The sequence below is a fragment of the Trachinotus anak genome, unplaced genomic scaffold, assembly GCF_046630095.1.
Source record: "Trachinotus anak isolate AG129_WGS33_773 ecotype Australia unplaced genomic scaffold, CSIRO_AGI_Tana_v1 ptg000028l, whole genome shotgun sequence".
NCBI lineage: Eukaryota > Metazoa > Chordata > Actinopteri > Carangiformes > Carangidae > Trachinotus > Trachinotus anak.
The window spans coordinates 7,190,204-7,209,408 of record NW_027273879.1 but is presented as its reverse complement, the minus strand read 5'-3'; the positions used below and the strand labels follow the sequence as shown (position 1 = coordinate 7,209,408).

Genomic DNA, 19,205 nt, shown 5'->3' with positions numbered 1-19,205 from the left:
TTTAAGAGTTTTTGGCTGGATGTCTGTATGTTCCAAATATTAAATATAAAATAAATAAACAGCCAATGTGAGTTGAAAGAGAGAAGAGTTGCAGTAGATCAACATTATATGGTATTTATATTAGGATGTAACTTAATACATTTACTCAGTTACTGTCTTTAAGTTGTTTTCCTTTTGTTTTGCCCCTTTCTGTTTAAACAGTTAAGAACAGCAGCTGTCTGTAGATTCAGAAGGTAATGATCAAGCACAGTATGTTTTTTTGACTCATTGATTACGACAAACAGGTAATCACAAGCACATAGATATCAATACACTACTTGGAACCATATAGAAACAAAATAAAAATCAACACCCCATTGCTGTCAATGGTAAATTTATTACAAGCATGATTTTTACAGCAATCTGTCCAAAACGAGTGAGTGCTGTTTTAAATTGCATTTCGTGTGTGGCTGGTTGACTGTTTACAAAACTATACATAGATACATATACACATGCAGCAATTTATCACTGTTAAACAACAGAGATGGAGTCACTTAAGGTTAGTGTTGTACATGGCCAAAGAAGTATCATGACACTATTTTCCCCTCCAAAAAAACATCTTTGTAGAAACATTTTTTTTTTTAAATTTACAACTGAACCGATCACAATAATAAATGTATATACACAAAATAGTCTCTGAATAAAAAAATGGAGCAATACATTCCCAGTTTTAAGTTGTTTTTTTCTTGACACAAAATTATATATTATTTACACATATACTCACATTACACCCGTATACATCAATAAATCTCATGAAATATATTAAAAAAATAGTTAGTGACAAACATGGGCTTGTGATTGAGTAAAAGATATATGATAGAAATATAATTACTCATAATGACAGCAAGTAGTACCACATAACTTATACAATCAATCATATTCTTCATAAAGTTCAGTTACGATTATTATTCACATGCTTCTCTTGGATTCTCAAAATCAGAGGGTCTCAAAAAAGTGAAAAGTTGCCTTTTACATGAGATGAAAAATAAATACCAGTAATTCTGTGAGAGTAAAATATTGTCTTTGCAGCCATTTTTACAGGAGTCATCCAGTGTTAGTGTTTGTTTTTTTTGTCTCAGTCCCACAACAAAACAGGTCTTGCAATGTCCCAGACCTGCCAGTTGGGCTTAGCACCTCAGAGCACCTAGTGAGTGGCCAGTGTGAACATGGTGGCATTGTCAACATAACCACTTGCTGCCAGGGCCATTTCATCCCGGATCAGCGTGCCAGTGTGAATGAGGGCTGCAGGCTTAAGGGTAATGGTACTGACAGGCGATGTGTAGCAGCTCTCTGTCGCTCCATTTGTCTCCTGGTCCTCACAAGGGCACCTGTCCACCTCCTCTTTCATCACCTCTCTCTGGAGCAGCAGCATGTTGTCACTGTCCACCCCCTTCACCTTGCTGTAGTCCTCCTGCTGGCACATCTGGGGACAGCCTTCGCCACGGCCACGGTCTGACACAACAGGCTGGAGGAGCACCATATCCTCCTCATTGACCCTCTGGACTTCAACATAGTCGGTGCGCCGGACAGCAGGGGACGGCAGGCCGACAGGTGCTTGTTTGCAGCCGATGCTGGAGATGTTGACATCGCTGTGGGCCTGGAGTTGCTGGCAGGGTTGTGTCTGGGGAAGGAGCGAATGAGTTTGCTTGTTGCTCAAGCAGAACTCCCAGTAGCTTGGTCCCAGAGCTTCCTTGGTGCTGTAGCCAGGCTGGGTGAGGTAGAAGGAAGTGGAGCCTGGGGGTAATAGGCTGTCAGAGTGGCAGTGCTGTTTGGCCATCTTAAATGAGCTCATTTGGTCTGGAAGGCTTGAGCTGTACTGAGGCAGTGGAGAAAACACAGAAGGCCAGGTCTTGACCCTTCCACTGGACTTGTCAGGGCTAACCATATCTTCACAAGCATAGGTCAAGGCGTCCTCGTCCCAGTCTTTCTGGCGCCTTTGTGGCTCCGTTTCTGACCGACTGTCTTCCTGATCTGTTTGCCTCTCTTCTTCTTTTGCCTCCCCACACTTATCCATCAGCAGAGTGCGGCTGTCGCAGCTGACCCGGCCGGAGTCGTTATCAGATGTGGAGCCCTCAGATTTGAAGCAACTATCGAGTAGGTCCTTGCTTCCCTCCAGCATCAGCTCCTGCTCCTGGGGGACATACACCTCTAAGTACTCCACCAGCAAGTCCTCATAATTGGATGACGAGGTTGGGGGGAAGTCAGACACCACCAGGGCACTGAAGACCTCCTCAGACTTGCCCTTCTACACACAAAGAGGATAATTGTTCAGTTCCAGCAAATATGATTAAAACATGATTATTTGATTTAGATATTTATTGTATGCATCAAAACATTGTTCACTATGTTCCTCCTTTACCTTGAGAAGCTGCTCATCAAATCCTTTGATTTTAGGACCAGGGACTGGTGGCAGAATACAGTGCTTCAGACTTCTCACATGGAAAAAAAAGGGTTTAAAAGTCAGGGTTTGTGAGCAGCAAATGAAAATCAAAAAATATGAAATAATAATTAAAATCATAACTTGACTTGATGTATACCACAAAAACCCGCATAGACAGCAGTTACATAAGCTCTTTTATTTTATGATCACAACTTCAGTATCACACATTATCTCAAGATATCAAACTGTTTCAGTGAAGGTTTTTCTTAAACTTGCCATAACAAAACGACAACTTCATTGGTATTAAGGAGAAATAAATGAAGAGAGCAATTTTGACCAAACAAAATGCATAAGGAATTCACGATCTCTCTTTTACCTGTGGCTGTTCATGTGTAACAACCATGTGAGGATGAGGAAGATGAAGGCAGAAAAGACTGCAATGAGGATCCACACTGACTTCTCTCGATTGAAATCTGTAAGACAACATAACAACATAAATGCTACGACACAACATAACAACCTTGTACTTGCTGATTATGTATTTCTTCCCATGGTGATATTATAGAATATTAAAGGAGTTCAGTGCATAATTAAATATTCATCCTGCTTTTGGACCGTCAACTGTTATTCAAAGGAATAGTTTACAATTTGGGAAATATGCTGGATGAGAGGATTGATACCACTCTCATAGCTGTCTGTTCAGTATTGGGCTGGAGGTAGGATGCGGTCAGAGACTGGAAGCACGGGGGGAACAGCAAGCCTCTAAAGATTACTTATTGATTACTTATCAGTCATGCCAATACCGCCTTAGCAAGTCTTGACCATGTAAAGGATAGACTATCAATCAAACTGAGGCTGCACAACAGCCTGGTTCCATCTGTCCTACTGTACGCTGCTGAGACCTGGAAAAACATGTGGATAACTTTGATGCTAATTGCCTGCGAAGGTCAGAAGAGCAGAGGTGGTACCATAGGGTTTCCAATGCCCTACTCCTGCAGCTCCCTGCACAGCCACCAGTTCAAGCAATCACCAAACTGTTCAGGCGGTTAGGACTCAACTTCGGCAGAGCCCAAAAACTGGCCCAGAACTGTACAGCAAGCAGGAAGTGTGGGTTTGCCTCAACACTCCAGAGGAGCATGAGCGAATGAGTGAGTGAGTGGTTTTACTCCCACAAAAAAAGCAAGTGTGAAAATGATACATTGTGGTTTTACGGGTGAACTCCAGGAAATACTACTCCCACCACAGTCTAGCACGTAACCACAACCATTAACCACAAACAGCTTTTTTAGGTTTTTGTGTTTTGCACAGATTAAACAAACGAGGGAGTGGTAGGCCTACTGATATTCTCATCTCATTTTTGGCAAGAAAGTGAAAAAGCATATTTTTCCTAAATGTTGAACTACATCCTTCAGTGGATGAATTATAGCTAATATAAAATACATGTTAATGTGTAGTAGTGTGGTGCAGTGTACTGTTGATAATCGTTGGTTGATGTCTTACAGTCAGGAACTTTGATGTAAGAAGTGGAACTCCATTCACTCCAAAATCCATGATCGGGCCTGCAGCGCACCTGGACGTGGTACGTACCACCTGACCGCAGGCTGAAAACGTTAAACATCTTCTGTTGGCCTGCAAGGTGCATCTGGAGATACAACACACAGAATTAACACAGTCCAGTCAGTCCTTCAAGCTGTGTATACATACATACATACATACACATATATATACACATATACACATATATATATATATATATATATACATATATATATATATATACATATATATATATATATATATATATATATATATATACATATACATATATATACATATATACATATATATACATATATATATATATATATATATATATATACATACATATATACATATATATATATATATATATATATATATATATATATATATATACACACATATACATATATATATACATATATATATATATATATACACACATATACATATATATATACACACATATACATATATACATATATATATATATACATACATATATACATATATACATATATACATATATATATATACATACATATATATATATATATACATACATATATATATATATATATATATATATATACATATATATATATATATATATATATATATATATATATATATATATATATATATATATATATATATATATATATATATATATATATATATATATATATATATATATATATATGTATATATATATATATATACACACATATATATATATATATATATATATATATATGTATATATATATATATATATATATACACACATATATATATATATATATATATATATATATATATATATATATATTTATATATATATATATTTATATATATATAAAAAATATAAAATCAAGTAGCCTCATTTTGCATACCACACTATTCACCATTTAGTGTATATATATATATATATATATATAAAATTAGGCTACTTGATTTTATGAGGACATGAATCAGAAACATGGGCAAAATGTATCATCATAAATATCCAGGTCAGAGGTCAGAGGCTAAATTAAAGTGCACTACTGCAGCCCAGGGCTTATTCAGTATTCTGCACACTTCACTAACATGTGCCTTGAACTCAGTTTCACATTTGAAAGACCAGGCCTCAAGCTGCGCACCTCCCAGTCGTCTTCTCCCTCCAACTTCACACGGAGCTCGTAGATGAGAGTGATCCAACCGGAGCGGGTGTCAGCCTTATGTGGCGGTTCCCATGACACCCGGAGGAAGGGCCAGCCCCTGTCCTCCATTACAGTGACTGTCACCTTCTCTGGGGTATTAGGCTTGACTGGAGAGAGAGAGAGAGAAAGAGAATGTAAGCAAGAGAGGATGTGTTTGTGTGACTGAGAGGGAGGAGGAGAAAGAGACTTTTAGCGGAAAATAATGTTTATCACGGAAACACAATAGAAGCCAACTGTGAGTGTATAAGGCATCAGGCTAGACCAGTGTTCCTGATAAACAGGAGTTTGTTTATGTCTCTTCCTCTGTGTAATAGTAAAACAATGCACACCTCCAGCAACTGAACACTGTCACTGCAGGAGCAGCTTTCAGATAATGCTCAGGACTGATAAAAAAAAATAAAAAATCTGGTCAGTACAACTGTGAGACAAAGGGGAGAGAAACACTTTCAGATAAGCAGATTCAAGGGCAAAGTGGATAATTTAAGTCTTTTAATTGTATGACTTTACATTTCTTTTTGGATATTTCATGAACCAAACAACATGCTTTTGTATTTAGCAGCTTCACAGCATGGGTCCAATTCCACACCTCATAAAATATTTATATATTGTTACACAATATGAAGTAAATCTGCCCAGTATTTATATTTAATCAGATGTCTTTATAGAATAAACAAAAAAACCAAAAAAAAACACTGGAATTATTCAACATTTCTCTGAATAGACCAGAACCAGCAACATGTTAGAAAAAAAAGAAGAAAAAAAAAAGTAGTAATTTCAGTAATTTCCAAAAACAGCTGAGCACTGTAGATCTCGGAAAATGTTATTCAGAGAGGAGAAAATAATGCAGTTGTTGGGGACTATTTTTTTCATACAAATTTGGTACTCTAGTGAGTATTTCTGGCAGCAGGATGGTGTACATGCATTCCACTCGAAATAAACTACAGTGTCTGTGTTGATGGTAATAAAGGAACATGTCAGCCAACACAACACTGTGGCACCTTTACATGTTACTAAGTATTTTTGGACAATAACTGAGGTCTATGGCAGAGAGGAATAAGCCATATAAGGCTGGGCATAGACGGGCAATTCTTGTTTTTACTGATCCTTTAAATGACAATTTTTTTTGTTTGATCGTAGCTATCCTTTATTCAGCAGGCTGACAAAGTACTTTTTTAATTTCACTTTTTTAAACAGACCTTCAGTGAGCAGGTACAGCTGGAGGGAGGGTTAGTGCATTCAGAGTGCATTAGCCCCAGTGTAACGCAGTGTGCCACTCAGCAGCTGCGTGAGTGTGTGTCAAAACACACTTTTTTTTAAAAACCTCATGTGGAAAACTGTGTCTCGAACATCACGCTAAAAACCATGACAACACATTTTTTAAAAAGTAGCACACATTCCCTCACCAATGTAGGCCACATCTATATCCACGGGGTCGGAGAAGTTGCTGCCTAGAGCATTAGTGGCCACCACAGTGATGTTGTAGTTGACCCAGATGGACGTGTCGTTCTTGTTAAAGAAGCAGGAGTTCTCCCCAGCTGTGTGGTAGTTGCGGCACTCATACACTGTCTCGGAGCTGCAAGAGAGGCAGGGGAACAGCATGTAACTGCATGTGTGCATGTTTGTACTTATCTGTATTGTTGCATTTCCAAAGAACAACATGCATACTTCTTGTTACTGTTCCTGAAATGATGTTTCTTGCGTGTGTGGGAGAAGATGAGACACAAAGGAAGTGAGGTTGTGAGTGCAATTTGATTGGCCACGTTTTTCTGAATTGCAAACAGGAAATCGATGGAAAGGTTCTGAGCCATAACAAAAGTGGGTAATTGCTATGCTTAAAGCTTAATAGCTGTGTAATTTTTTTCCTACTTTCTGTGCTTGTTTTACTCTATCCTCTTATGTCTGCATCTTGTGTAACGTTGGGTCTGTATCGTCTTTTTCAGGTCAAAGCCAGAAGCTCCTACACAGCTGTCTTTCCCACTGCAGGTTTGCCTCATCTCTAGGATGTTCTGTTTTCAAGAAGACACTGAAAATAACTCAGATGCTTGGGTTCAAATCCCAGTAGACCTGGGGGCTTTCATGAACACAGCTGGGAGTCTTTCTGCGTAGAATGCAAGGGGAGCGTGTTGTTGTCGCCGTAGCAGTGACTGGTGCTGATTGGTCAGATGATCAGGTAGATCTTAGAAAGATAGCAGGAGCTTCTGCACGCAGTATGTTAACCCAATGGTTAAGCTAATTGCTGTGAAGTGAAAGGAAGCAGCTGTCAAGCACACATGTATTGGAGTAGGAGGATGGTCTACAATATCTCAAGGCTGGGGACAGGGGGGTGCATAATGGCTTTATTTCAGATAAAGTGGGGGGAAGAAAAGCTCCCAATCATACTGCTGCTTTGTATGTATTGTAGTGAACAGCACACAGTTTAATGTATGGCTGCACACGGTTACATTCTTCTGATGGGAATTTAAAAGCAACATGAAACTGATTGAGAATGGAAAGCAGCACACAGCAGGAAAAGGTCAAGCAGGCATGCATTCAGAAAAGGGATCGACGCATGACTCGGGGGGCAGATTTACTTAGGAAAAAAGAAACAAGGATGCAAATGTCCAAGCAGGCAGACAAAGAACGAATGTGTTAAGCGTGAGGAAAAAAACAAAAAACACAGGCAAGGTCCGAAACAAAATCAGGATCAAAACAGGCAAGCAAAGAACAGGGTGCTGTAAAGCTATGTGCCACAAAGACAATCTGGCAGAGACCAAGTGGAAATGGACTGGTGTATATATACTGGGGAGCTAACAAGGGAATAGGTCACAGGATGAGAGCAGACGAACAGGGAGGGGGAGCAGGTCAGTCAGGTGATTTTACAGGAGGGAAAGGCAGCAGGTGGGAGTGGCAGGGTCTGAAATGACAGCAGGACTAGAACATGAGCACATGCAGACAAAAAACTGCCCTGAATAAATGAGGAGATGAGTAACTCAAGAAACTCCAAACCACAACAAAATGTCTGTAGCATTATAGAGGAGTACAGGGAATGAACACAGCACGTGTGTTACTTAGATCAAAGATGATGTTGGTTAAAGCAGCAGCATGCCTCTGTGAGCTGTTATCAAGTGTTTTGGAGGACAATAGGATTATTTGAATTCCTGGACTGCTACTCAACAGACATAAGGAGCTTCTGACTAAAGAGGTTAAACGAAAGGCAATGGTATTGTACAATCATTAATGATCTCTTTTATAATAATGGTATGCGCTTAACATTTTAGTCAGTGTATTATAGCTGTGAGACAAGGAACGGGAAAGAATTGTGGAAATAAGCTGAGCGGATGCTGATTTAGAAAAATAAAATAAGTACTTCTGGTTAAATGTAGGATTTTTTTCAGAGATATCTTCTGATAAATGGCTGAAACAGCATCCAACAGAAACTACAGTTAGTTGGACAGTAGGAAAACAAGAGGGCATTACAGTAATAAATAAACACAATCATTTTCTTAACCCACATTTTTTTTCAAACGCCTCTGGTTTTCTCAGCTTAAATGTGATGTATGTTCTGGTAGTTGTTATTATTTCTGCAGCAATTTACTGTATTAAGACGTGTTTATGGGATCTTTTTTTCACTTAAGGATATTTTTCCACACCTTATCTTTCAAGAGGATCTGGAATAAAAACTAAGATGTCTGCTAAAAATAATATCACTCCCACACATCATCTTTTTTGTGAGGAGCTAATGTATATAAACAACCACTCCACATAGGAAGTTAATTACCTCTGCACGTGTTCCACAGATGTTGGATATTAAGAGCCAGAGATTTGTCGATACTGACATTTCACAAAGCTTTAGCTTGGTTTGTTCTAAGCAGTAATAGAATATTGATCATACTGGAGCTGAACCGCACTAGTGTCAACCACAGAGCTACAAGATATAAGCTATATTCACTTCACTTCATCCTTGTTTGCATCTCTCTTGTCTACATTTTTAAAAGGAATAGTTTATAGGCTCATTTGCTTTCTTTTTGAGAATTAGATGAGAAGCTCAATATCATGATATGTAGCTTCAGAAATCACATTTTCTTATCCAAGAGAGTAAGTGTGAAGAGTCTCTGACCGCTCTGCCACCTCACCTTCCGCCTTCTTGAATGCATGCAACTTTGCTGAAGGAGTGAATGAAGTGTGTCCTGTACTGATTTTATGCTCTATTCCATAATGAAGATACAGGATTCATATATGTCACTTTCTTTTTCTCGCTCATCAGTAAGGTAATACAGAATCCAGAATTAAATAAAGTCACGTGAATGTGTTTTGGCATGAAATTGGGGGCCACTCACTTTTCTTTGCGATAGTACAGGGCATGGGTGGTGGGCAGCCCCCCATCAGAGCCTGGCTTCCACCAGCAGGTGAAGGTCTCTTTTTCTGGAGAACGACATCTGGTGAGTTCGGGCTTGCCTGGCGGGCTGTAGCCTATCGACAGGCAGGAATGTGTAAAAAGAGGAAATGCTAGATTACACACTAAATGGGTTGTTTTATATAACAACATACAACAAAATTTTAAAGTGAATTGTAAATGTACCACAAAAACATCCACAGATGAATAACTCTGCTACTTATCTATTAATTGAGCAGCTGTGGCTCCTGTTCTCCTGTGTCAGGAGACACCACTTAAGAAGATAGAACTACCATACTGTTTCTAGCCCGGCTACATCCAAACACTTACGTGTTCCCTGTGCATGAGGTGTGAAGAATAGCAGCAACAGCAGCAGGATAGTTTCCTTCACGGCTTCCTTCATCATGGCACAGCAAAGCCTTGGCTGTTGGATGGAGAACAAAACAAACAAAGAAAGATGAAGAAGATAGGGGAACTTTCTGATCTGCGCTCTTGACAACTCACACGGCCCGCAGTGGATCGGTGCTGTCCACCACAACAGCAGAACTACACATCATGTATTGTGTCACAACATGTTTGCCTACAGCAGTTGAGACCTTGTCTTACTGTCAAACTCCTTTTTGAAACTAAAGTCAAATACTTTGAAGACATCCTCAGGAAGAGACAATACAAAAGGATGTCGTCCACAGGTGAACAGTTACTATTTGAAGAGAAACTAGTTTTACACACCTTGCTGTTGTATGCAGCAGCCAAGTTGCAGGAAATACAGTCACAATCCCCCTTCTGTTCCTGAATTACAGTGTTGAATAATGGCCACACGTTATGTTATATTATGATGTCACAGTGACCTTTGACCTTTGACCATTTGGATATAAAATGTCATCATTCGATCCTATTAGACATTTGTGTTAAGTTGTGTCATAATTAGTGTATGAATTTTTGAGTTATGGCCAAAAGTGATTTTTGTTAGGTCATCACAGTGACCTTTGACCTTTGACCACCAAAATCTAATTAGTTCATCTTTGACTCCAAGTGAATGGCTGTACAAAATCTGAAGAAACTTCCTTGAGGTATCACATTCAAGAAGTCAAAAACATGAGCTGTGAGATCACAGTGACCCTGACCTTTGACCACAAAAATCTCATCAATTTACCCTTGAGTCCAAAGTGAATGATGAAATACCGGATTCTTCACTGCAGAGGTAAAGAGTTAGTTATGCTTCGAAAACATTTCAGCAGTGACACAGAATCAGTCTGAGGACATTACTGAATGAACCCTGTCCTTCAACTCACAGGACAACCATGTCCTTAACAGACTTGATAAGTACTAAAATGACCACAAAGTCTGAATACAGAGCGTAAATGTGATGAGCGGAGAGGAAAACAATCTTCTACAGAGAATGTATGCTGTTTCACTAAGGATTAAAAAACATCCTTTCCATTTCTGACTACCTCAACCAGCTGGCACATGCAGCATAACTGATTGCATAATCTGAGTCGGGGCTTTTGCCACAACAACAGAGACACACACAGCAGGAAGCTGGTTTGCTGCTGGCCAGACTCCTGTTCGCATGACTTGGAAATCTGCTTTTCCCTAGCCATGTGCAGATGTTTGAGTTATTACTTGGCATGACCCTTCATCACTGAACCCACAGGGAGATGGAGAATATAGGAGGAAGGGGAGGTGATATAGAGGCTAAATAAAAGGGAGAATTGATGTTGTGTCACTGAAAACTGGCAGGAAGCTTATGCTATCACGCTTTCTTCTGACATATTGAACGAAGAAAGACCTCTTGACCTACTTTGGTCCATCACTGCCACGAAACAGATGTAAATTCAGATTCCTCCGACGGTCAAGACTGTTAATGAATGAAATACAGCTGAGTCTAAATTGATCTTATTACATGCAAATAACTACAACACAAACACTGCCCATCCCCCAAATAAATAAATTTTAAAAAACATTGGGTTCACAATATTACACCAAAAACGAAAAAGCGAATTGGACACAAAACCATGCAGGTATCTAACTGCTCCATGCACCAGTGAGCTTTTCTAGTTCCTGTACTTTTATGCTCTTGCTGTTCCACCAGCGTGACATCCCAGGGCACACAAAGGTCCTTGCTGGGTCTGCTTTTTTTCATACACACTTTGGTTAAAACATTAACAATGGGCTTGGGTGGAAACATAGGTCCACTACAGTGAAATCAAGGACAGGATGTGCAAATTCTAAGAATGTCAGTACAACACAACTTGTCACTGAAGACAAGTTCCAACATTGACTTGACACTTTGAGCTTTTCACAATATGAAATAAGTCCTCAGGTAAATTCTACATTCATTCTTTTCAGGGGTATGGCTGCCTGTGTATCATTTCTACTGCTAAGCTAACTTAAACTGAATCTATGACATTGGCAATGTTGTGCCACATGATGAATGACCTTTGAAGGCAGTTTGTTTTAAGGCTATTGAACTTCCTTAATATCAACAAGACTTTAACCAAGTAACTGTTATCAACTCTTCATTGTGGTGCCTTAATTTCAATAACGTCACCATGATCTGATAATTGGCATTAAGGTCAAGGCACTGGATTAGCCTCCTGCTGCATATAGCCTTCTTACGTAACCAGTAGCCCAAACTGAATAAGCTGCTAAGCTGGAAAAGTGCTGGCCAATAGTGCAAAGCTCTTCCCTCAAAGATAATAATCGTCTGAATGTGAAATTGAAACTATGCTATCTGGATTCCCAGCACGAGTACATATTCTACTTGAAAAAATTTTTTTTTTCAGTTTTACTTTGGGAGCGCTCGCCCACTGTTTTATTTGTTATTTATACCATATATCCCTACACATTTGTGTTCACCATAGAAATCAAATGTACTTTTAGCTGTATGTTTTGTGTATATATATAAATGAATCATGTCTCAAAATTGAGTGAACAATGCCAAGAAATGTACCTGTCTGATCAATAAATAAATAAGTACCATAGTAATTACAGTTACTTATTATTGTAATAATAAGTTACTATTGCTAACAAGTTACCTCCCAAGCTTGGAAAAATAAGACATTTGCCTTTGAAAACCAGTGAAAATCAGAGGCCTCTCAATTTCAAGAGGTGTGGAGAGTACGTGTCAAATTACATGTTGAGGTAAAATGTGTGCAGCGAAGTAAGATGATCACCGGAGGCATGGTGATTAATAATGTTTCTTTCTCATTCAGTGTCACACACTGGCCGACAGAGCTGAGCGCCACAGCAGCAGAGCTACAGCACACCTTTTTCTAAGCCCCCTGGGTCTCTCTTCTGGGAGGCTAAAGAGAACAAGCACATAAAGTAAACAATATATCCTCAATGATTCACTCCACAGTCATGAATTTCAGTTTCATATTAACTTACTTTTTACATGCAGGGCAAATAAAATAAGCTAATGGGACTGTTCACATCCTAACTCTTGCTTCATCTAAAAGGTAGACCCCTAAGGGCGTTACCACTCTGAAGTAGCCAGTACCATATTTCAGCTCACAAAATAGCAGGTTGTCATGGCATGACAGAAATGTGGTTCATTGCTCTAACAGTTCTTGAAGTGACATTTACTAATCTGTCCTCTTATCAGAAACTATAGATACTGTAAATTACAATTTGTAAATTTGGCCATGAGCTGTTTGTACAGTTTGGGTGAAGAACATGTACAACAAATTCCCAGGAATCACTGAATCACCTGTACTCCAGCTCAGACTGGAACAAGACTAAACACTTCCCAACCCAAACCGGTTTGATCACCTGCACCAACGCCTTTCTAGGAACTTTCTTTTTTCTTATAGGGGTAGAAAAGGTTAGAGCGCAACAGGAAACAAGATCAAGACCTTCAAGTTTATAAGTAAATTTCATTCCAACAAAACTGCTCCGAAAGGAGATTAACCCTTGATTTTACTGATCATACTTCTTTTCATCTATTGTCACCCTCTGGACAAACATTTTGTCACACTACTACGTTATATTTGTACCTGATGCACTTTATGCTGTTTTTACCTCTATATAGTGGGAGTAACGAACAGTATAGATTCTAGTGGCTTCTAGTATAGATTTAGACTAGAATTATTTTTGTTTTACTTCATCATTAGTAAATCCAAGACAAAATGGGAACATAAAGAATCAGTAGGATTCCTATTTGTGCACTTAAAAACTGTACTAGAATGATAACACTATAAGTTCAAGTTTAATTTAATTCTCCATCTTTTCTCCCTTTGCACAAGGCTCATGATCTAGTTAACTGCACACACAGGGTTCAAAATGCACAGAAACTAAACAATACAACAATTTCATGCAAATTTTGCATACAAAAACATACACACATGCAAACAGTGTGCAAATATGGTGGCACTTACATCTAAACAGCCATTTTCATCTGTCTGTATACATGAACAAACAGCGTACCGAGATACCAGGAGTACATTTATGACCAGAATTAAGCTGCTCACTCCTTTCACATGGTAGCATCAAAGAAAGTATATCTCCCACTGTCAGTTACATACAGTGAACCATAAAACTAACATAACATAACATCAACACTCTTGTGAACCACACACTGTGTTTCCTGTTTCAGCATTGTTCCAGCTACAATGAGCGCAACACTTAATTGTTGCTAGTAAATGTGTTGCCCATGAAATTGCACTTCCTCTATTTTCTTGGCCAACCTATATCCTGTGCCCTCCTGTTTTTGAAGCACTCACGCAGTGGGAAAAAAAAAAGGTGTCAAGGACGACAACACACCCTTCGCTACCTGTAGCAATAATGAGTCCCCTGATCTTTGGTCATATTGAACTCAAGAAATAGGTTAGGTAGATAAGGGAAACAACTTGGTGAAGCAATGACTTTTGATTTCATCCGACACAACTCGGATGTATGGGATAGACATGTAAGCTTCTCTGATTGTGGGCGTAATGATATCCCAACTCCCCCCACCTGCTTTGTCCTTATTAATAGAAACATTGGGTTAAATGGCTGATCTGTGATGGCTAGGTGAGAGGGAAGAATGAATAGGCTACTTCTTCTGTCTTTTTGTTGAAACAGTTGAGGAGGGTGCATTGGGAATTGCTCGACAGAACAACATCAGTCATAGGGGTTGAAGAAGACAATTCATTATCATGAGTAACTACTTATTTTTGTATCAGTTAGCCCACGATGTGCCTCACAGCAACGGCTGCCACCAAAGCACCAACCACTACATTATAGATGGTAGCTTGCAGGTTCATTTCCAGCCAATGCGAGCACATATCATATATCTGTCATATTATATGCACTAGGTTGTAAATCAATCTGTACAGGGAATCCTCATATTGCAGTAAACCTTATGCTCTATTATATCACATGAAGCTTTGTTATTTGGTTTTCAATAGGCTTAACAAAAGGCCAAAAACAAGGTTAACTTTCTGATCTGAAGACCTGATCACACTGATACTTTTAAGAACTGTCCCTGTTTAATTATGAATAATCTATTATTATCCATAAACAAGCATTTCAAAATATAGACACAAGAAATGCATTGCTTTAAAATTACCTTTTAAAACACTCCCAGATATATTTTATGCTTGAATCAGACTGTTTGACCCAATAATTACATTGGTAAGTCATGTGTGAGGCCCAACACCCATCTATATAAAGCCCTGGACCAACAGTGGAAAGAGTCAGTAAGCTGCGGGCTCCGAACAAATTAATCCAGTATTGAGTTGATCAGCTTGATGCTATATTGGCCAGTGGCCCCTTTCACCTCTTCCTGGCCAAACTAAAAGCCAATAAGCATGCAAGCAGAGGAGGAGATCCCATTAAATTGCTGACACCTGAGCATCATCATCATCATCATCCTCCTAGGAAATAACCTTCGGTCTGTCAGGGAATAGGTTATGTCTTGATCCTGAGAAAAACAAGGGGAAAACGATCAGAGACACGGTCTTATAATTTTGGCCTATCAAATTGTGGGAGTCTTCTTCCCTGTCACTGGCCATGGAAGACATCACATGTAGGTAACAGCTGTAAGTTGTTGTTGTATAGTTGTGACCAGTCATCATAGCTGACATTTATTGGCATGTCCCTCTCCGTTTGTTTTATACGTTGTCAGTAAGACAAATGATGTCTCACTATGGGCAATTTTGATGTAGATTTAATGTGGCTCTCGGCAAAATCACTCACATACCCTGAAGACCTTCACCATTCAAAGACGCTTTGGCATTTCCTCGGTCAAACTTTGAAGTAACTCATGAACATCAGGCTACCGCATTACTGCTTGGGCCTTTAGCGACAACAACAAACATCAAGTGAGCGTTTTGGTCCTCTGTCTGTTCTGTCCACACTGGCCGCAGGTCCTGACTACAGAACGCAATCTAGCCGTAGAAGTGATTTCGTGTAACTTACCTGCAGCTGACAGGAGTTTCGAGTCTCTCGCTCCGCACCTCGGCCGTGGTGACTCCACTGCCGGCTCCCAGAAGAGCGGACTGACTGACTTGTGTAACCGGTTTACCAAGATGATGCCAGGAGACAAGGGCACAGGCATTACCGACCAGCGGCTTAGCTTGGCCGTCCCGTCAGCGAAGACCTCACAACATCCCCTCTCCCGGCTTCTATGAAGCCGAGGAGGGCGGGGCAGAGGAGCCCAGCCTCCGGGTAAACCCCGCCCACGATGTAGGTTGCCAGGGTCCCGGGTTTCGAGGAGGGCCAGAGATGCAGGGTGTGGTTAACACACAAATGAAATTCCTCAAAAGCGTAACAATTGAAAACAAACCTAAAATCATGCAGATTGATTTGTCTTGTTCCTGCTAAATTTGGTTATATTACATAATATTCCATCTCTCTATCTTTATTAGTGTGTGTGTGTGTGTGTGTGTGTGTGTGTGAGAGAGAGAGAGATACATATATTTAGGCCACACTGTGGAAAACTGATTTTCTCCTCTCACACATGGTGCTGCTAAGTGACTTATCCTCATCCTGCATACGAACAACCTTTGTGAAGCGCGCTGTAACAATCAGAACACCGTGCCCTGCTAGAGCTGTTTATTGTTTTGAAGTGAATTGCTTAGAGGTGTTTATCCTTTCACTGGGTTCCCTTGCTGGGAGCTGTAAGCATAGTAAGGTCTTCCAGTATTTGACATCCCCTCTCTCCCTCCCCTGCTCTCTCTCTACGGTCTGTTCCTTACTCACTCTCCTGTTTATGCATGAACGTGGGTTTATCTCTACTTAAACTGTTATATATCAATATGTAAGACAAACATATCACATCATACATATAGAGAAACTCAAATCCTCTGAAAGAAGGGTACAGCCATAGCCATAATGCTACCGCTAGTATCTCTGTCTCACTAGCGAAAAGAGACTTGGAAACAGTTTTTGTTCTGAATAGGACTAAGCCAATATAGAGGAAGAATGTGTCCATGCGTGGAAGGCACCAGCAATAAAACATGAGATGAACTGCTTCTCTTGACTGAGATTCTTTGTGAACACCAAATGTAGGTGTATGAAAAACACGAGCTCACTCTGCAGATATACAATGTGTAGCTGCAAAAGGTCAGTAGCTAATTTAAATTCCCAAAGGTGAACGAACTTCAAAGCACAAATAATCATCAAGGAAACTATGGGAGACAGCCTGGAGGATGCAGCGGGAGACAGAAACAGATTCCTTTAGGGATCTTTGGGGATCTGTCTCTGTATCCGATCATTGTGTCCTAAACCGAACTTCCTTTTTGGTCATTGTGCTCACTCTCTGTTAAGCCACACCTGCAGAGATCTTACAGGGACTGACGTAAAAACACACATGCATTTATGTCAAGGAAAAGGGTTGGCGTTAAAATATAAATATCTTCAGGTTAAATCACGTGAGGACATTTTGAAAGTGAAGAAAAAGGCAAGTAAAGTTTCTTCAGATATTCAATGTAACACAGTATTGCTATTACACTGTATGATTTGTTAAAGTCATAAAAGAGCCATGTGTATGAAGTGTATAGGCTAATGTATGAGGCGTGTGGCGAGTGAATACAAAAAACTTTCTCATATATCTCTCACAGAAAAAGACATGGGCTGTTTATCTTAATTTTTGTGGCTGGTTCCTCAAAGCCTGTTGTCATTAATGTCTGTAATAAACGCAGCTATTTGTTGTTAAGCAGAGAAAAATTAAAAGAAGCTTAGGATGGCCTCCTATCAAGGGTGGCTTGGGAAATCTCTGGCCCTCCCCTTTTCAGCTCTACTTAGACGCAATAATGTTATATAATATGGCCATCTGCTCTTCACATTGATTTAAAAGTCCCATTATGCGACGGGGGCCATGATGAATCCCAGTCAACATTTAAAACAAGGACGTGCTAGACAGTCGCCCCCACTAATAACATTCGGGAGATTTATTGCCTTTTTTTTTTTTTTTTTTTTAAATCATCTCTTCGAAGCAGTGGTGGATGGGTTTGAGACTTTCGGGAATGTCAGCATGCATGCCTGTGCCTGCTCGTTGTTGCATAAGAGGAGGACTGACTGGGGTACGACCCGGAGTCAGAGGTGAAGGACTGAGGTCAAAACACCTCACAGCCTGCAACTCCGCGTCCGTGTGACATCTGCTCTCTCTCTCTCTCTCTCTCTCTCTCAATAATCACTGGACATGCGGAGTAAGCCGTGCAGAGACAAACCGGGACAAACGATGAAGTGATCATGACTGTGTATGTTGTGACATCTAGCGGCGTTTTTGGGAAGTAGTTTGAAAAAAAAGCAATCAGTCCACTGTACCGGAATACATCCAACCCACAGGGGCAGATTCTTCTCACTGTGACTTTATCTGTGTATGTCACTGAAGAAGGGAAGGAAGGAAGGAAGGAAGGAAGGAAGGAAGGAAGGAAGGAAGGAAGGAAGAAAGAACAGATTGCATCTCATAGGCATCATTGCTGTGGGTCATCCCAAATTTATTGCACACACACACTAGCCTATTCCAGAAGGAGAGAGTTTTCTTTTAAATGAATGAACAAAATAATGAAGCTGTGCAAAGAGAACGATTCGAGGTCAGCTGTGAACAGGGACTGCTCACACAGCCCACAGGAACCATCTAACCCTAACCCAGTGCTAAACATTGATATTTGAGAGCAATATTGAAAGGGCTTTGGCACCGCCCATTTCCTTCGTGAGACCTTGGTGTTGGGAAATAATATTCATTGAAAAAATATGTTAACAGTTATCTGAAAGAAAAATATGAAACAAATACAACTTTTGGGTTGCCAGGCTGTGGAATCTTATTTCCAGTATGAAACTTTTATCTTTTTGGTTCTTTAATCTGCAGGGCATCTGCACCAAAAACCATTAATAAAAATAACTACACATTTGATGCATTGTAGAACCCATGATTTTTTTTTAAATTTACAACTTCTGCTAACAGCACACTAGAAAATACAAAACCCTACTTACTTATTAATGAGTTACACATTCATATCTGCATTTTTACTGAATAGAAATAAAGCCATGGTATTACTAAAGAGAGTCTTTATTCAAACAACAGAATGGGAACTTCTTAACCTAAAAATGCCAAACAACTCTTTACCATCAGAATTATACATATACTATACTGCTTTTTTTTTGTTTGTTTTGTTTGTTGATCTATACAGCAGTAGTAAATGACTTATTACACATTAATAAAGCCATTAATTTATTTACCATTGCAA

The 19,205-nt window shown here is 39.6% G+C and overlaps 1 protein-coding gene across 4 annotated transcripts; it reads right to left on the bottom strand.

Moving 5' to 3' along the window:
• Positions 1–1,097: 1,097 nt before the first annotated feature.
• On the bottom strand, positions 1,098–16,146 carry prlra (prolactin receptor a). 4 transcript variants are annotated; one of them, XM_071466454.1, is made up of 10 exons: positions 15,934–16,146; positions 15,083–15,436; positions 9,862–9,955; positions 9,476–9,608; positions 6,563–6,732; positions 5,100–5,266; positions 3,920–4,061; positions 2,796–2,892; positions 2,399–2,471; positions 1,098–2,284 (listed from the first exon to the last, which is right to left on the bottom strand). In XM_071466454.1, the coding sequence occupies exons 3-10, from the start codon at positions 9,935–9,937 to the stop codon at positions 1,184–1,186; spliced, it is 1,959 nt and encodes a 652-aa protein (XP_071322555.1). In that variant the 5' UTR covers positions 9,938–9,955; positions 15,083–15,436; positions 15,934–16,146; the 3' UTR covers positions 1,098–1,183. The 4 variants fall into 4 exon arrangements, with proteins under 4 accessions (XP_071322555.1, XP_071322554.1, XP_071322557.1 ...); XM_071466453.1 differs by lacking the exon at positions 15,083–15,436; XM_071466456.1 differs by lacking the exon at positions 15,083–15,436 and having other exon boundaries at positions 2,399–2,468.
• Positions 16,147–19,205: the final 3,059 nt, after the last annotated feature.